The sequence below is a fragment of the Mobula birostris genome, chromosome 5, assembly GCF_030028105.1.
Source record: "Mobula birostris isolate sMobBir1 chromosome 5, sMobBir1.hap1, whole genome shotgun sequence".
NCBI classification, from domain to species: domain Eukaryota; kingdom Metazoa; phylum Chordata; class Chondrichthyes; order Myliobatiformes; family Myliobatidae; genus Mobula; species Mobula birostris.
The window spans coordinates 58,321,989-58,339,318 of record NC_092374.1 but is presented as its reverse complement, the minus strand read 5'-3'; the positions used below and the strand labels follow the sequence as shown (position 1 = coordinate 58,339,318).

Below are 17,330 nucleotides of genomic sequence, written 5' to 3'. Positions count from 1 at the left end.
CCTGTTACTGTGCTGTATTTTTAAATAAAATAAAGTAAAATAAATAAACAAAAGATATAATGATAATAAATGCAGATCAATCTTTACCCCATCTCCATCAAAGGCTGCACCGAATCCATATTCCCCTCCTTTCATTGCCTCAAGAAGAGAGGTAGCATATGTGAGGTTTGGGTCTGGGTGATGTCCTCCAAAGTCTTCCAATGGAACGCAATTGACAGCAGAGTTTGCAGGAGCTCCAAGTTCATCACAGAGTATTCGCCTTACGTAGGGACCCATAACTGCAAAAGCAAAGACAAAGATCACTATGCATAACCAGTGCACAGCAGCTTTCTTCATTCAGCATTAAGGTCCTTCGTCTGTTCTCCATTCAGTGAGAGATTAGTTGAACTGATCTTTAGTCTCTATTCCACTTTTATGTCTGATCCCCATAAACATTTCTCAATCTCAGCCAACAACATGGAGCATCAGTGCCATCCAGAAGTAGAACTTCAACAAAGTGCACTCTCATGAACGTTTGGTCTGCCTCTTCTTCCCCTGCCTTCCTCATTCCTGTGAAAGGTCACTGTTTCAGTGTGCAGTGCCTAGTAAACATTCCACTGTCATAGTCCGGTCTGTGAAATCCGTATTCCAGTTCACGGTCCGGTCCATCGACCCTTGCTCCAGGTTTTCCTATCTACCCTGTTTCTGTGTTGTTGAGCTCTAATTGAGTCAGCTGATACTAGTTGGGGCTGGCTGCATAAATACCTCCAGAGACCAGGGCGTGGTTGCTGGATTGTTCTTGTCCTTGCTCCTTGGATCCCTTCCTCTGCCTTCTGTTTCCTTGCCTGAAGCCCTGCCCTGCCCTGCCCTGCCCTGCCTTGCCTTGCCTTGCTGGTAGCTCCCGCCTCGCCGGTAACTCCCGCCTCGCCTGAAGTTCTTGTCTTGTCTTGCCTTGCTTTGCCTGTAGCCTTGCCTTGTCTTGCTGTCTGGTCCTGGAGCCATCCTGTACCTAGCAACCTTCCTGTCCCTTGCCTCCGCCCAGGTAAGCCAGGCCGTCTTGTCATTACCTGGGGTTGGTTCTGTCCCTCCCTGTCCCTTGCCTCTGTTGGGTGGTGATCTGCGCCCTGCCTAGGAGTACCGCGCCCTGCCCAGGAGGAGCCAAGCTTTGCCTCAAGTCTCCTGCCAAGCCTCGCCTCAAGTCTCCTGCCTCTAGCCTCGAGCCTCTTGCCTTGCCAAGCCAAGCCAAGTCTCTAGTCTCTAGCCTCTAGCCCCTTGCCAAGCCAAGTCTCTGGCCTCTAGCTTCTAGTCTGAAGACTCCAGCCTCATCCTGCCTGCCTGCCAAGCCTCGTTCTTGCCTGGTTTTGGGGTCCGAGCCAGAGGCAAGACCCAGGTACTGGGTCCTTGTCCAGTCTCTGGCTCGGAGTCCGAGCCCGGGCTCCTAGCTCTCTTGTTCAGTCCTGTTCCAGGTTCCTGGTTTTCCTGTCCATGTCCTTGCCATCGCCCTGTATCCTAGTCCTGTGCCTAGTACTTCAGTGTCTTGCACTTGGGTCCGTTCCCAGCCGTGCCCTTATGACATCCACTGCTTTCCATCCTCAAGATGTTCCAAATAAACCACAACAATCAGCACCTGCAGATGTTCTGTACGGGGCTACTTTGCGACTTTGTCCGCATTGCTTCATTCTTTGTTTTGTTGCTCCCTGGGTATTCCCCAGTACTCTATCGAATCATAGAAACTCCTCCATAAAAGAAGAGCATTCAGCCTATCTTGGGAGTGCCAGATCTTTGAAAAGAGCTCTCCAAACAGTCTATTTAGGTTCATTCACCCATTCCACCACTCAGAATCTCAAAGTAATTTTGGGGATAACCATACAATTGCTACAGAGAAATAGAGGCAGGCTTGAAATTGCCTGCAGGAAGGTTACCTTGTCTGTACCTATGTGCCTGTCATGTAGCTACTTGCACATTATTCCTTGTACCAGTATCTAACCACACTTGTGCCCGTGACAATAAAATCGACTTGACTTGAAGGTTAACTCACGCATAACATCTGAACACTTGCAGTATTCTTGTGCCATGCTTTCTGATCAGCACAGGAAAGTATCAAACATTTCACCAATTCCTAGAGAAGTCAATACATGTCCTTTGGTACAGGTGATTCAGCTACAGTGCCTTGAAAAAGTACTCAGCCCCCACAACTATTTTTACATATTAGTATCTTATTTTCTACGTTCAAAACATATTGAAGTAGGACTTGTTGAACTAGTCTAATAAATATTGTGCATCATGTCAAATCAAAAGAAAAATTCCAAAAACTTGTCAACAATTGATGAAAAATTTAAAAATAACATTGTGAGGCTGAAGAAGTATTCATCCACTTTGTAATTATGACACTAACTTTCTTCAGGTGCCACGCTATATATTACCTTACCAACTCACCCAATTTGTTGATGTGGAAGATTGGAGGATCAACTGTTTTCAATGAATTCATAAGAATAAGTACTCCCTCCCTCTGTAAGGTCCAACAGTGTGGTAAATCTTCAACAGACCAAACCACAATGAAGACAAAAGAGCATTCAAAACAAGGTAGGGAAATGATGATAGAGAAGCACAAATGTGGGGAAGGGTACAAGACCACCTCAAAGGCACTGATCATACCTCGGAGCGCAGTCCAGTTCATTGTGAAAAAGTGGAGAAAATATGAAACCAAAGTCACACTGCCCCTCTAAAGTTAGTCGCCATCGAAGAGTTGCACTTGTAAGAGAGGCTACTGTGATGCCAGCGGTCACTGAGTGAGCTGCAGAAGTCAATGGCTACTACTGAAGTACGTGGCTCTACAATCTCTAAAACTTTGCACAGACAGTGCACTTATGGAAAAATGGCAAAGGAAGAAGCCCTGGCTGAACAAAAGCTCCGTGCTGGTGAAGACTTTGCAAAGTGACTCTCAGAAGATACTGTAACGATGTGGAAGAAGATGATGTAGTTGGACGAGACTAGCGTGGAATTTTTTGGCCTCAACACTAAGTGGTACATGTGGCGTGAAACTGATACTGTGCATCAGGCAGGTAACACCATCCCTACTGTAAAGTATGGTGGAGGTAGTATTAGGCTATGGGGATGCTTTGCTGCAGTAGGGATTGGAAATCTGGGCAGGATTGATGGGAAATTGAATGCTGCTAAATACAGAGCGATTCTGGATAAAATCCTGATAGCCTCTGCCAGAATGCTGAAAGTGGGGAGGAAGTTTGCCTCTCAGCAGGACAATGACCTAAAGCACACTTCCAGAGCAACCATGGAGTGGCTTCAAATTGAAGAAAACTGATGTCCTTGAGCAGCACGGTCAGATTCCTGGCCTTAACCCAATCAATTATCTCTGCAAGACCTGAAGATTGCTGTCCATTGTTGCTCCCCAACTAACCTGGCAAGAAGGGATGGACAAACCTTGCTTCATCATGTTGCGCAAAGCTAATAGAGACTTATCCAAAAAGACTTCTGGCTGTAATAGCTGCCAGAGGTGATTCGGTTAAGTACTGAGCAAAAGGGGATGAATGCTTTTGAGCTGCTGATGTTCCAGGTTTTGAATTTTTAGTTTTTCATGCTTTCGTTTTCCCTGGATTCTGGGCCCCTCTGTGAAAAAGGAGCATGTGATTCATAAATTAAAGTTCTCAGTTAAATTGATCAAAATCCCTGGTTGTAATACTCATTTATGTGAACAAAAGGTTGGGGGGTTCAATACTTTTATAAGGCACTATAAATGACTGCTCTCAAAGTAAAAATGATCTGGAAGGCGAGGCAGATAATTGGAACATACTTATTTATGGGAATAACATATTGCCTATGTAGCCAATCAAGTCAATCCCAGTTACCTGTATAATTCCATTATCCCTATCCCTACTCTCCTGATTTCCTTGTAACCTCACAACTTATTTTCCCTCACATATGTTTGTCAACTCTGCTATTTTTAATTCTTTTTGCTGTTAACCCACATTAAAAAGCAAATTACCCAACGTGTCAATCAGAATGTCTTTGGAATGCAAGCCAGAGCACATGGAGAGAATGTGCAGATGGTAAAGATTTCACCCAAGGGCAGGATCGAAGCCTTGCCCCAGAAGCTACGAATTAATAACACCAACTACTGCACCAATGAAACCCACTTTATGGGGCTTGTTCAAGAACCTGGGATCTCTCCCATATCATGTGTCTTAAACCCCAAACAAGAATCATACCTCTACAAATAAGCTTAATTCTTTAAGGCTGCAGTTTTAGATAGAATTGATGAACTCAGTTTCTCCAGTTTATTCATGTAATCTCTCAAAGCAGAAACCATGCTGATAACCTGCGGTGAGTACTGACCGCAGATTATACCTGGAAACACAAGAAAATGCAGACGCTGGAACTGGAATCAACAAATGATTTGATGGAAGAACACAGAGGGTCAAGTAGCTTTTGTGGGAGGAAAGCAACTGTTGACATTTCGGGCTGGAATCCTGCAACAGGACCGGGTGGACTGTACCCCACACATACGCATCTGTTGACTCCAGCAGAACCAAATGTCGGGAGGGAATTACATAAGCATTTAACACCAAGGATCAAACACAAGTTTCTACCGGGTCATTGCTACCAATCATTGCATAAGTTATTATTTATATTAATATTACTTCTTTCTGTAGTTAGAAGGAACAGTAACAAAAGAAATATAACAAGAACCAGTCATCAATCCAGCTGGGCAATGCTTCAGCTTACCTCCATGCATGGCATCTATCCTTATTTTCAGTTGGTTAGGTCCTGTGAGTAATCCTCTGATGGCACTGAAGTCAAAGATGGTTCTCAGCATGTTGAGGTAAACATCTACTGTGTCTACAATTTCAACTGGAAATGTAGAAGGAAACAGTCAATGCGTTGCTAAAGGTAGTATGATTCAGAGGTACTTTATGAGCAAAGTTTTGTTAAATACGCATTGATCTTTTCAGGGTGGAGGCACAAGAGGCTGCAGATGCTGGAATCTGGAGCAACCTACAGGAGCTGGAGGATTATTTTTGGGTCAGGTCCTTTCATCTGGACTGAAAGATGAGGGGAGATAGTCAGTAGAAAAAGGGGGTGGGAAGCAATGGAGCAAAAGCTGGCAGGTAATATATGGATCCAGGTGTGGATGGGAGAGTGGAAGTAGCAACAGAAGCTGGGAGGAGATAGGTGGAGATGAAAAAGGGCTGAATGTGATGAAATATTACAGGAGAGGAAGGTGAGGCAGTGAGCCAAGTGAGGGAAGATGGGTGGGCTGATCAGAACAGTGGAGGAGGGGAACCAGTGGGAAGAGTGTGTGGACGATGAGCAGATGGAGTGTGCGGAGGAGGGCAAAGAAGCCAGGTGATGGGGTAAGTGTAGGAAGAACTTGATAGATCAAACAATGGGATTAAGTTATCCTCTCTTAGGCAACCCATTAAAAAAAGCCCCCATTCTTCTAAAACAGGGGTTCCTAACCTTTTTCATGCTATGGAGCCTAATCCTTTTAATTCCAAGGACCCCAGATTGGAAACCCCTATGAAACAAACCTCCAATGCAATATTTAATTCTACAGACTGAATTCTGACCAAATTTGCTAACCCAATGTTGTTGGCCGAAAACTGATGACAAATCAGCAAATAGGAGGGAGGCTGGAAATCTGGCTGAATGGTGCTACAACAAGAACCTCTCACTCAATGTCAGCAAAACAAAAGAGCTGATTATTGACTACAGGAGGAGGAAACCAGAAGTCCATGAGCCAGTCCTTGTCAGGGGACCAGAGGTGGAGAGGGTCAGAAACTTTAAAACCCTTGATGTTATCATTCGGAGGATCTGTCCTGGGTCCAGGACATAAGTGCCATTACAAAGAATGCACAACATCTCTAGTTTCTTAGAAGTTTGCGAACATTTGGCATGTCATCTAAAACTTCAACAAGCTTCTATAGATGTGTGTTGGAGAGGATACCCACTGGTTGCATCATTGCCTGGAATGGAAACACTAATGCCCTTGAACGGAAAAGCCTTCAGAAGGTAGTAGATATAGCCCAGTGCATCGAGAGTAAAATCCTCCCCACTACTGAGCCCATTTTCTGGGAGCACTGTTGCAAGAAAGCAGCATCCATCACCAAAGATATGCACCATCCAGGCCATGCTCTCTTCTCACTGCTGCCATCAGGAATGAGGTACAGAAGCCTCAGGTCCCACACAAGGTTCACGAACAGTTATTACCCTTCAACCATCAGGGTGGTGAACCAGAGGGAATAACTTCATTCACTGCAACACTGAACTGATTTCACAACCTATGAACTTACTCTCAAGGACTCTACAACTTACGTTCTCAATATTTATTGTGTACAGTATTCATTTATTTATTAGTATATACATTAGTTCCTTCTTTTGTATTGCACAGTTTGTTGTCTTTTGCACATTGGTTGTCTTTGTTGTGAGTGTTTTGTCATTGATTCATTTGTGTTTCTTTCTATTTACTGTGAATGCCCACAAGAAAATTAATCTCAAGGTGGTATATGGTGACATACATGTACTTTGATAATAAATTTACTTTGAGCTTTGAGGTGCCTCGCCAATTACTTGTAGCTGAGATACACGTAATTTATGCTCAGTAATCACTGAGAACTCTGAGCAATGCCAGATGCAAATTTTGATGCAAAGTCCTTGCGCTAATCCTCCAGGTTACGAAAAGGCACTCAGAAGAATTATTGTGAGCTGTTCAGCTCAGTGTATCCATGGTATCTGAGGAAGAGCATAGTAGGGTGTTGTCATTTTCCAGCTGTTAGTCCTCAACCATTAGGTTATCGTACGTAAAGTACATATCTAAGTACATTTTCAATAATTGGTTAGAATAGAATTCAGAATATATCTTCAAACACAAGAAAATCTGCAGATACTGGAAATCCAGAGCAACAGTCACAAAATGCTGGAGGAACTCAGCAGGCCAGGCAGCACCTATGGAAAAGAGTAAACAGTCGACGGTTCAGGCTGAGACCCTTTATCAGGACTGGAAAAGAAGATGAGGTCAGAGTAAGAAGGGTGGGGGTGGAGGGGAGAAAGAAGTACTAGGTGGTAGGTGATAGGTGGAACCAGGAGAGAGGAGTGGGGTGAAATAAAGAGCTGGGAAGTTGATTGGTGAATGAGATAAAGGGCTGTAGGAGGGTGAATCTGATAGGAGAGGGTAGAAGACTATGGAAAAAGGGGAGGATGAGGAGCACCAAAGGGAGGTAATGGGTAGGTAAGGAGATAAGTTGAGACCGGGAAACGGGAATGAGGAATGGTAAAGGGGTGGGGCAATTACCAGAAGTTCAGTAAATCAATTTCCATGCCATCAGCAAGGAGGCTACCCAGGTGGAATATAAGGTGTTACTCCTCTAACCTGAGTTTGGCCTCATTGCGGCAGTAGAGGAGGCCATGGACTGATGTGTTGGAATTGGAATGGGAAGTCGAATTGAAGTGAGTGGCCACTGGGAAATCCCACTTTTTATGGTGGATGGAGCGAAGGTTCTTGACGAAGCAGTCTGTCAATCAACACTGATATACAGGTGGCCACATCAGGTGCACTGGATACAGCAGATCTCTTTACCTGCCCATCACCTCCCTCTGGTGCTCCTCCTCCTTCCCTTTTGTCCGTGGTCTTCTATCCTCTCCTATCAGATTCCCCCTCCTGCCCCTTACCTCCTTCACCGATCAACTTCCCAGCTTTTTACTTCACCCTCTCCCCCTCGCCCAGTTTCAACTATCACCTACAACCTTGTACTTCTTCCTCCCCTGCCCGCAACTTCTTCCTCTGACTTCTCATCTTCTTTTCCAGTCCTGATGAAGGGTCTTGGCCCGAAACACCGACTGTTTACTCTTCTCCATAGATGCTTCCTGGCCTGCTGAGTTCCTCCAGCATTTCATGTGTGCTGCCTCAGACGATAGTGTTACAGTTACAGAGAAAGTGCGGTACAGGAGAACAGAGAAAGTGCAAGGGCCAGGGTGAGATCGAGAGTTCATGTTTATGGTACAAGTGTCCTGTTCAAGTGTCTTAAAACAGTGGGATAGGAGTTGTGTCTGTGTCTTGAGCCTGGTGCCTCAAGTTTTCAAGCTTTTGTATCTTCTGCCTGATGGAAGGGTGTGTGTGTGTGTGTGGGGGGGAAATGACCAGGGTGGGAGGAATCTTTTATTACATAGGTTGAGCATTTGTGCCATCATCAACCCTTCAGGTAGCATGGCTCCCCAGCAATATTTTGTTGAGTAGAGTCTTACTGCACAAAAACAGGTCCTTCGTCCCAACTCATCCATTCTGACCAAGGTGTCCTAGAGTCATACATAGAAGCAGGTCCTTTGACCCAACTGCTTCCTGCTCATCCTATTTGCCTTCATCTGAATTGAATTTATTTAAACCTTACATCCGTCCCACAACGTTTGGGAGCAATAATCTTTGTGTTATGACTCTGTCGCAATGTACAGACGTGAATTTATAAGTCTAATGGCTTGTCAAAAGAAGCTGAGCTTATGAATAAAAGCAATTTACGTCTACTGGTAATCCTTTCACCATTTACTTTAAATCTGTATCTCCTGGATTTAGCTAGTCACTCCTTCATACCTTCATACCTCCTCCTCTGTCTCACCCTTATAATTTTATACACCTCACTTACATCCTCTCTTAATTCCAAACAAACTTAGCCTAACTTATTTTTCCTGTTATATTCTCCGGCCTTGACAACATCATTGTAAGTCTTTTCTTTGCCCTCTTTTGTGCAATTCACATTCTTGTGATCAGAAGTGTGTGCCATAATTCTTTGGAATAAACCCAGGAATAGTGTCAGTCATCAACATGTTCAAGAAACAGCAAGATGCACAGATGTATTAGAGTACCTTTCGGGGATTGGGCTGCATTTTCAGTGCAGTTATGCATGTTAAAGTTGTTCAGCTTGTCACGTTATTACTCATGTTTTTGGAATCTACTGAAATATAACATCAAAGGCAGCAAAATTTCCTTCAGCTTCAATTATGGCCGCTCTTTAATTTATGACACTAACTTGACAGGTCAGGCAGGCAGATGAACAGACAGACAGGCAGGCAGACTGGGAGTTGTACAGAGTGAGTGAGTGAGTGAGTGAGAGAGAGAGAGAGAGAGAGAGAGAGAAGAGAGAGAGAGAGAGAGAGAGACAAACAGCACATTCAAAAGGGCAACATTATTTTAGTGTTCTGCCTGGAGCAGCAGGCAAGATATTTGTGATTTAGAGATGGATGAAAAATTTAAAACTAGGGCATTGCTGAACCAGGGTGCCAGTTAGGTTGTACAAATATATGAGTAATGGAAGAATTGGAAGAGTTTTAAATGAGCTTATATGACTATAGGCCATAAGACATAAGAGCAGAATTAGGCCATTCGGCCCATGGAGTCTGCTCCATCATTCCATTATGATGAATGATTTATTATCCCTCTCAGCCCTATTCTCCTGCCTTCTCACAGCTTTACTAACCAACAGCCTATCAACCTCTGGTTTTGTAGCTTTCCCCAGTTGGTTTCCCCCCCCCCCCAAACCAATATTATCCATAGCGGCATACTTATTATTGAGGGGAATGGCCACAGTGGGCATTCAGCACTGTCTGCCTATTCCCTTTGCCTCTCCTGAAAATCACCCAGCACCCTGGCTCCTGCAGCTTAGGGGTGACTACCTCCCTATCTCCTCCTCAGTCTCCTGCATGATCCAAAGGTCAGCCATCTGCAGCTCCAATTCTCTAACATGGTTTGTACGGAGCTGCAGCTGTATGCAGTTTGTGCAAATGTGATTAGTGCGAGAGACGTTAATCAGAGTGAGTGCTCGGCTCGGGCAATATGACCAAACAGACCATCTTAGGGTGACACGGATCCAGAATCCTCACATCAGAACCAAACTTGATGCCAAGATGGTAAACAGTCTCAACAGTCTGAGCAGTTTCAAACTACAACTGCGGGACGAGCACCCAGCTTCAGCTCCTGACTGCCCGGGTCAAGGAGTCATTGCCTCTGCTGTGTTTCAGTGTGGGTAGGAATGGGATGACTTGGCAGATGAATGTGTGTCTGAGGAATTTGTGTCAAGGGCAGGGTTTTAGATTTCTTGTACATTGAGATCTCTTCTGGGGGAAGTATGACCTGTACGAAAAGGATAGGTTACACCTGAACCCGAGGGAGACCAATATCCTTCTGTTGGATGTACTCAGAATCGTACAGGAAACTGAAGACATTGTAGATGAGACTTTTGCTGAGGTGGTCACACCCAGAGTACAGGCTTCAGAAAGTAGGTGGGTGAGGGGATTAAGAAGTCAGTGCAGTCTTCCCCTGTGACCATTCCCTCAGCAACAAGCATATCTCTTTGGATACTGCTGGGATGATGACCCATCAGGGCACAGCAGCAGCAGCCAGGCTCAAGGCTCACGGCACTATAGCCAGCTCTGAGGCTCAGCAGGGAAGCACAAAGACAGGCAGAGCAGTAATGATAGGGGACTTGGTAGTTAGGGAGACAGACAAGAGATTCTGTGACCACAAAAGAGACACCAGGATGGTGTGTTGCCTCCCGGGTGCTATGGTCCAGGATGTATTGGAGCAGCTGCGGGATATTCTCAAGGATGAGGGAAAACAGCCAGAGGTCATGGTGCATATCAGCACCAATGGCATAGGCAGAAAAGGGGAAGAGTTCCTATGCAGTGAGTATATAGAGTTAGGAAAGAAGCTGAAGAGAAGGACCTTCAAGATTGTAATCTTAGGATTACTCCCAGTGCCATGGGCTCATGCAGGTTGGAATGGGGTGATAGCACAGATGAATGAGTGGCTGCGGAGATGTGGATGCATAGAAACTTAGAAACATAGAAAACCTACAGCACAATACAGGCCCTTCGGCCCACAAAGCTGTGCCGAACATGTCCTTACCTTAGAACTACCTAGGTTTACTCATAGCCCTCTATTTTTCTAAGCTCCATGTACCTATCCGGGAGTCTCTTAGAAGACCCTCTCGTTTCCACCTCCGCCACCACCACTGGCAGCCCATTCCACACACTCACCACTCTCTGAGAAAAAAAATTACCCCTGACATCTCCTCTGTACCTGCTTGCAAGCACCTTAAAACTATGCCCTCTCGTGCTAGCCATTTCAGCCCTGGGAAAAAGCCTCTGACTATCCACACGATCAATGCCTTTCATTATCTTGTACACCTCCATGGATTGTCACCTTGTTGTGGTGGAGAAGCTTGTGTGGTCCTGTGATCCCGAGAGCAATGCCGTCTGGAGCAATGGTTCTGGCAGGGTCACCCATGGTGGAAAGGTCGAGGGTGAGGTCCCTGACAAAGAACAATCCAACCAAGACCTCAACGGTGGAACAGGTAGATGAAGTTACTTCAAACTCAACGGCTGTGAAGGCGGATGAAGGCTGCAACAAATCCATCAGCTCCAATTGTTGTGGTTTCCATGCCATTGGAATCAGTTGGTTGATTTGTGAAGTATCATGTGCTTCTTGGAGTGCAACATCAAGTACACATTAAACAAATACACGCACAGGCATCTTCGCTCTGTGGGCCACTTCTTCAGAACAAAGACCACCATCCTCGACCTCAAGGGACAGCCACAACAACAACGATGACGACAAGACCTCTATCACATCACTTCTCATTCTCTGTCACTCCAAAGAGAAAAGGCTGAGTTCACTCAACCTATTCTCATAAGGCATGTTCCCCAATCCAGGCGACATCCTTGTAAATCTCCTCTTCACCCTTTCTATGGTTTCCACGTCCTTCCTGTAATGAGGTGACCAGAACTGAGCACAGTGCTCCAAGTGGGGTCTGACCAGGGTCCTATATAGCTGCAACATTACCTCTCGGCTCTTAAGTTCAATCCCAGGGTTGATAAAGGCCAAGGCATCGTATGCCTTCTTAACCACAGAGTCAACCTGCACAGCAGCTTTGAGTGTCCAATGGACTTGGACCCCAAGATCCCTCTGATCCTCCACACTGCCAAGAGTCTTACCATTAATGCTATATTCTGCCATCATATTTGACCTACCAAGTTCTTGGATCACTGGAACCTTTTCTGAGGAAGGGGTGACCTGTACAAGATGGGCGGGTTGTACCTGAACTGGAGGGGAACCAATATCCTGGCCGCAAGGTTTGCTGATGCTACTCGGGAAAGTTCAGACTTTTGCAGGGGGCTAGGAACTGGAGCTCCAGGTCAGCAAGGGAAGGATCAGACCAGAAGGTAGATGTCAGGAAAAGAATTGAAAGGCAAAATCAAAATAACAGGTATGATGGGTCATATTGTTTAAAGTGTGAATATTTTAATGCCAGGAGTATTATGAGTAAGGGAGATGAACTGGGAGCATGGATCAGTTCATGAAGCTATGATGTTGTGGTCAAGAGAGGGGCAGGAATAGGTAGTCAATGTACATGGATTTTGAAGTTTTAGAAAAGATAGGAAGGTGGAAGGAGTTGCACTTCTAACCTGGGACAGTATCATAGCTGCACTCAGGGGAGAAATAATGGACAGGTCAGACACTGAGTCCGTTTGTGTCGAACTGAGAAAGAAGAAGGGCACAATCACACTGAGGGGATTGTACTACAGACCCCCAATAGCCACCAGGATATTGAGGAACAGATACGAAAACCAGTTGAGGAAATATGTAAAAATAATAGGGTTGTTGTCATAAGAGGTTTCGACTTCCCTAATATAAATTAGGACCTTCTTAGTTCAAGGGGTTCAGATGGGGCAGAATTTGTGAAATTGTATCCAGGAGGGTTTCTTAAATCAATATGTTGATGGTCCACGAGAGGAGGGGCTGTACTGGACCTGGCGTTTGCTAATTAGCCTGGCCAAGTGACTGACCTTTCAGAGGGTGAGCAGTTAGGGAACAGTGACCTTAACTTTCAGGATAGCCACAGATAAAGATAGGTATGGCCCTTGCAGGTGAGTTTAAAATTGGACAAGAACAAAGAAGAGTTAATTGGGAACACCTTTTTTCTGGCAAGTCCTCATCAGACATGTGGATGGTGTTTAATGGTCAATTGCACTGAGTACGGGAAGCTATGTTCCTGTGTGATGGAAGGATAAGGTTGGAAAGATAAGAGAACATTGGATGTCTAGAGAGCTGATAAATTTAGTCAAGAAGAAAAAGGATTATAAAGAAGCCAGAAAAGAACTCAAGAAAAGAATTGGGAAAGCCAGGAGGGACAATGAAAAGTCTTTGGCAAGTAGGATTAAGGTGAATCCTGAGGTATTCCATACATATACCAAGAGCAAGAGGTTAACTAGGGAGAGGATAGGACTACTCAAGGGTAAAGAGGGGAATATTTGCTTGGATGTGGAGAATGTGAGTGAGGTTTTTAGTGAGTGCTTCAGTATTTATCAAGGAAAAGTGTATGAGGGACCAGGAGATCAGTGCTGAGTGTATAAATATGTTAGGGTGTTTAGAGGTAAAGGAGGAGGAAGTGTTGGGCCTCCCAATGAGTTTTCAGGTGGATAAGTCCCCAGGGCCTGATGGGATTTATCCCAGATTATTGAAGGAGGCAAGAGACAAGAATGAAAATGTAGACGGGTGGTTAAGTAAGTTTGGAGATAATACTAGGATTGGTGCAATTGTGGCAAGTATAGAAGACTGGAAGAAAATACAGTGTGATATAGATCAGTTGCAGATATGGGCTGAGAAATGGCAGATGGAGTTGAACCCATATAAATGTGAGATGTTGCAACTTGGCAGGGCAAGTGCAAGGATTCAGTACACTTTTAAGGGCAAGACCACTAACAGTGTTACTCAGCAGAGAAATCTTGGGGTCCAAGTTCATAGCTCCACCATAAAAGTGGCTACACAGGTCATTAGGGTGCTTAAGAAGGCTTATGGAGTGCTTTCTTTTATTAGTCAAGACTTTGAGTTCAAGAGAGGTTATATTACAAATTTATAAAACTATGGTAGGACACATCTGGAGTATTCCATACAGTTCTGGTGTCCCACTATAGGAAGGAAGTTGAGGCTTTGGAAAGGGCGCAGAAGAGGTTTACTAGGATGCTGCCTGGTTTTAAGGGCATGTGCTATTACAAGAGGCTAGACAAGCTTGAGTTGTTTTCTTTGCAGTACCGGAGGCTGAGGGGAGATCTGATAGAGATTTATAAGAGTACGAGAGGCATAGAGAAAGGAGACAGAGTATCTTTTTCCCAGGGTAGAAATGTCTAATACCAAAGGGCATGCATTTAAGGTGAGAATGGATAGGTTCAAAGGGGATGTGAGGGGGAAGCTTTTTACTCAAGAGAGTGGTGGATACCTGGACACGCTGTCTGGTATGGTGGTAGAGACAAATGCATTGGAGACCTTTAAGAGTTGCTTAGATAGACACATGGGCTTGGAGGATGGTGTCTGTAGGGTGCGGCCCTGTGGATGACTGATTCCAGGTTGGTGTTGCCCACTGAGGTGTCGCGGGAGATGGAACATCAGGATTTCGCTGCAGCAGATGAATGGACGGAGATCTCTGTAGTCGAGCAGTTGCACATTCTCTCTCTTTCTCTCGATGTGGGGAGAGCTTGATGCTGATTCTCGGGTCAGGAATCTCGGAGTAAACAGTGGCGCGCAGACTGTAATATTGTAACAGCAACTGTCAGTCTTCCCTTTCCCTGTGAAGTGGGTGATATCTCTGTCCTATGTTAGTGAGAGACAGAGCCTGTGGCAGGTCGGGTAAACAGTAGGTTTTGTTGACTGCAGATCATGGTCTCTCCTTGTTGCTGGGTGGGTGATGGATGCTGATGCTTTTTGCTGAATGGGCACAGGAGGAGGGTGAAGGTTGATGCTTGCTGCTGCTTGCGTGGGGAGGGGGGAGAGGGAGCTTTGGGGTTCTAGTATTTTTCTGTCATTCATTCTGCTGGAGTTCTTCTGTTTTTTGCAGATGTCTGCGAAGACAAGTATTTTAGGTTGTATACTGTATACATTCTCTGATAATAGACAGAACCGTTTGAACTATTTGAATGTGAGGAAGATGGAGGGATATGGACATTGTGTAGGTATGAGGGATTCATTTTGGGGGTTTTTGATTTACCTTTTAGTTGGTTTGGCACAACATTGTGGGCCGAAGGGCCTGTTTCTGTGCTCTACTATGTTCTATGTTCCATGGTTGCCAGGGAGATAGATGGAAATAGTGACTAGGGAATGGAGTTTGTGCATTGAAACAAATATAATGATTTAGGTAATTTCACTACCTCATCAAAAGACATTCCTGTTCATTTGCTCACCCAGTGGTGGATATTGGCCAAGGAATCTGTCAAATTAGAGACAGGAATGGGGTCAAAGAAGGTGGCGGTGAGATAGAGCTGGATGTCATCGCTATCAGTACCATAAGTGCTTTTAGATAATGTTGCCAGGGTGCAACACATAGATGAGAAACAGGAGAAGGCCAAAGATTGATCCTTGTGGGATACACAAGGTACTCGTGAGGATGGCAGATGACCAATCATTATTGGAATTCTTTGGATACCACTAGACTATTTAATGAGGCGAGTACAGTTTCATCTATCTGTACACCACTGATGAAGTAAAGTATTGAAGGAAGATAATGCAGTCAATTGTGTCTATGGCCGCAAAATGGATATTACAAACATAGGGTGATACTGATTTTAATAAGGAGTAGCAGCAGAGAATGCTAGAACCACTAAGCAGGGCAGGCAGCGTCTGCAGAAAGAGAACAGCTAATGGCTTAAGTCGATGCTCCTTCTCACTCCGTGATGAAGCAACTCCAGCCTGAATCATTCTCATTTTCTGTCCTCACAAATGCTGAGTGTCTCTAGCAACCTCTGTTTTTATTTTAGATTCCCTCCACTTGCAGTATTGTAACTTTCTATTCCTGTTGATTTTCATAGGAGCTGAAATATGACAAGAGCTGTAAATCTGAGCAGTGGAATTCAAACAAGAGCATCGAGAAAGTATGAGAGCATAAGAAGGGAAGGGAGGAAAGTGACATGGGCAGACGACCAACTGGCCAGCAGCAGTACCTGGGAAAAGGAAAAATGTTCATTGCAATCAGCTTCACTTGAATTGGCCAGGTACTAAAATCCCAACAAATCTAATGACTGTAGATGAGGCTGTAAACTAAATGGTGGGCTGACACGAGGTGGGTAGAGGGGAAGTTTAGAAAGTTAAATAAAAAGACAAAGTAATGGTGCAGAGTAGCAAAATGAGAAAAGAGAGACTGTCATGAAGGGACAAAGAGAATGGTACTCCTCTGATAAGAGCCAGAGCACGTACAACTGGTAAAGAGGCATGGACCAAGTTAAGGCCTCTTCATTTGAATACATGCAATACTTGTAACAAGATGGATGAATGAATGGAATGACTGAACATAACTGGGTATGATGTCATAGCCCCTACAGACACAGAATTCAAAGTGAATAAGCTCAGGACTTAATTATTCCAAGATGCTGCTCTTTCAGAAATGTTTGTCAAAATGGAAAAGAAGGCAAGGAGGCAGTGAGATGAAAGAATGGGGTGAAATCAGGAGGAAGGACCCTAGTTCAGAAAATCAAATGTCATTTTGGGTGGAGCAAAGAAAATGCAGGAAGCAGAAAACATCTGTAGGTGAAGTTTTGGGGCCCCAAACTAAAATGGCAAGTCAGGGTATTATATAAAGCAAGAAATGAAAAGGTAATAAATAATCATGGGAGATTTTAGTTGTTATACGGTATAGAGCGGTCTTATCAAATATATAGTAATGGTGCAGAGGATGAACTCATGGAGAAGATAACAGATCTGAAAGATGCAGAGAGAGAACAGGCTACCTTACATTGAATATTGCTCAGTAAGAAGGGGCCAAGTTCCTTAGGGATCTATGATCATAAATTATGCCATTGTAAATAAAAAATGGAAGTTTGTCAGGCCTGCACAAGCAGGCACCTCCAAGTCTCACCCAGCCAACAGGAGTCACCTGCCATTTGTTTCCAGCTCATCCCCTGCAGCCTATTTAAACCCAACATTGATCCACTGTCCCTGTTCAACCAGCCTCAATCGGTTTCTCCTAGCCTTCAGTATCTTGTGGCCTGTGGTATGTAGCATCTGTTCTCTCTCATTTTTTGCCCCTTATGGCTTGTTGTTTTTGTAGTGTATTATTAAAGTATCGTTGATCTTTGAATTGTCTCTGCTGCTCTGCATTTGGGATAAGCCTCTTCTCCATTTCCTGACAGGATGGGTGAACGACTGATTGATCCAGCAGAATTTACTTGCCTAAAGGAAATCATCCACTGACAAGGGTATATGATCTAGAAGCAACAGGAAATCACTGACCATCTGCTATTCACTCTCTTCCATCTCCCCGTTTCGATACAGCAACTCTGCACCAGTCAACCTCCTTCCTCAGAGA

General features: G+C 44.6%; 1 protein-coding gene across 1 annotated transcript in view; it reads right to left on the bottom strand.

Moving 5' to 3' along the window:
- pgm5 (phosphoglucomutase 5) overlaps nucleotides 1–17,330 on the bottom strand; it is a 198,596-nt gene that overhangs the window by 81,133 nt on the left and 100,133 nt on the right. Inside the window, exons 4-5 of the mRNA XM_072258067.1 lie at nucleotides 4,720–4,845; nucleotides 88–278 (exon numbers count right to left, since the gene is read on the bottom strand). Of these exons, the coding sequence (XP_072114168.1) occupies nucleotides 88–278; nucleotides 4,720–4,845 (317 nt within the window). The remainder of the gene's footprint in view (nucleotides 1–87; nucleotides 279–4,719; nucleotides 4,846–17,330) is intronic.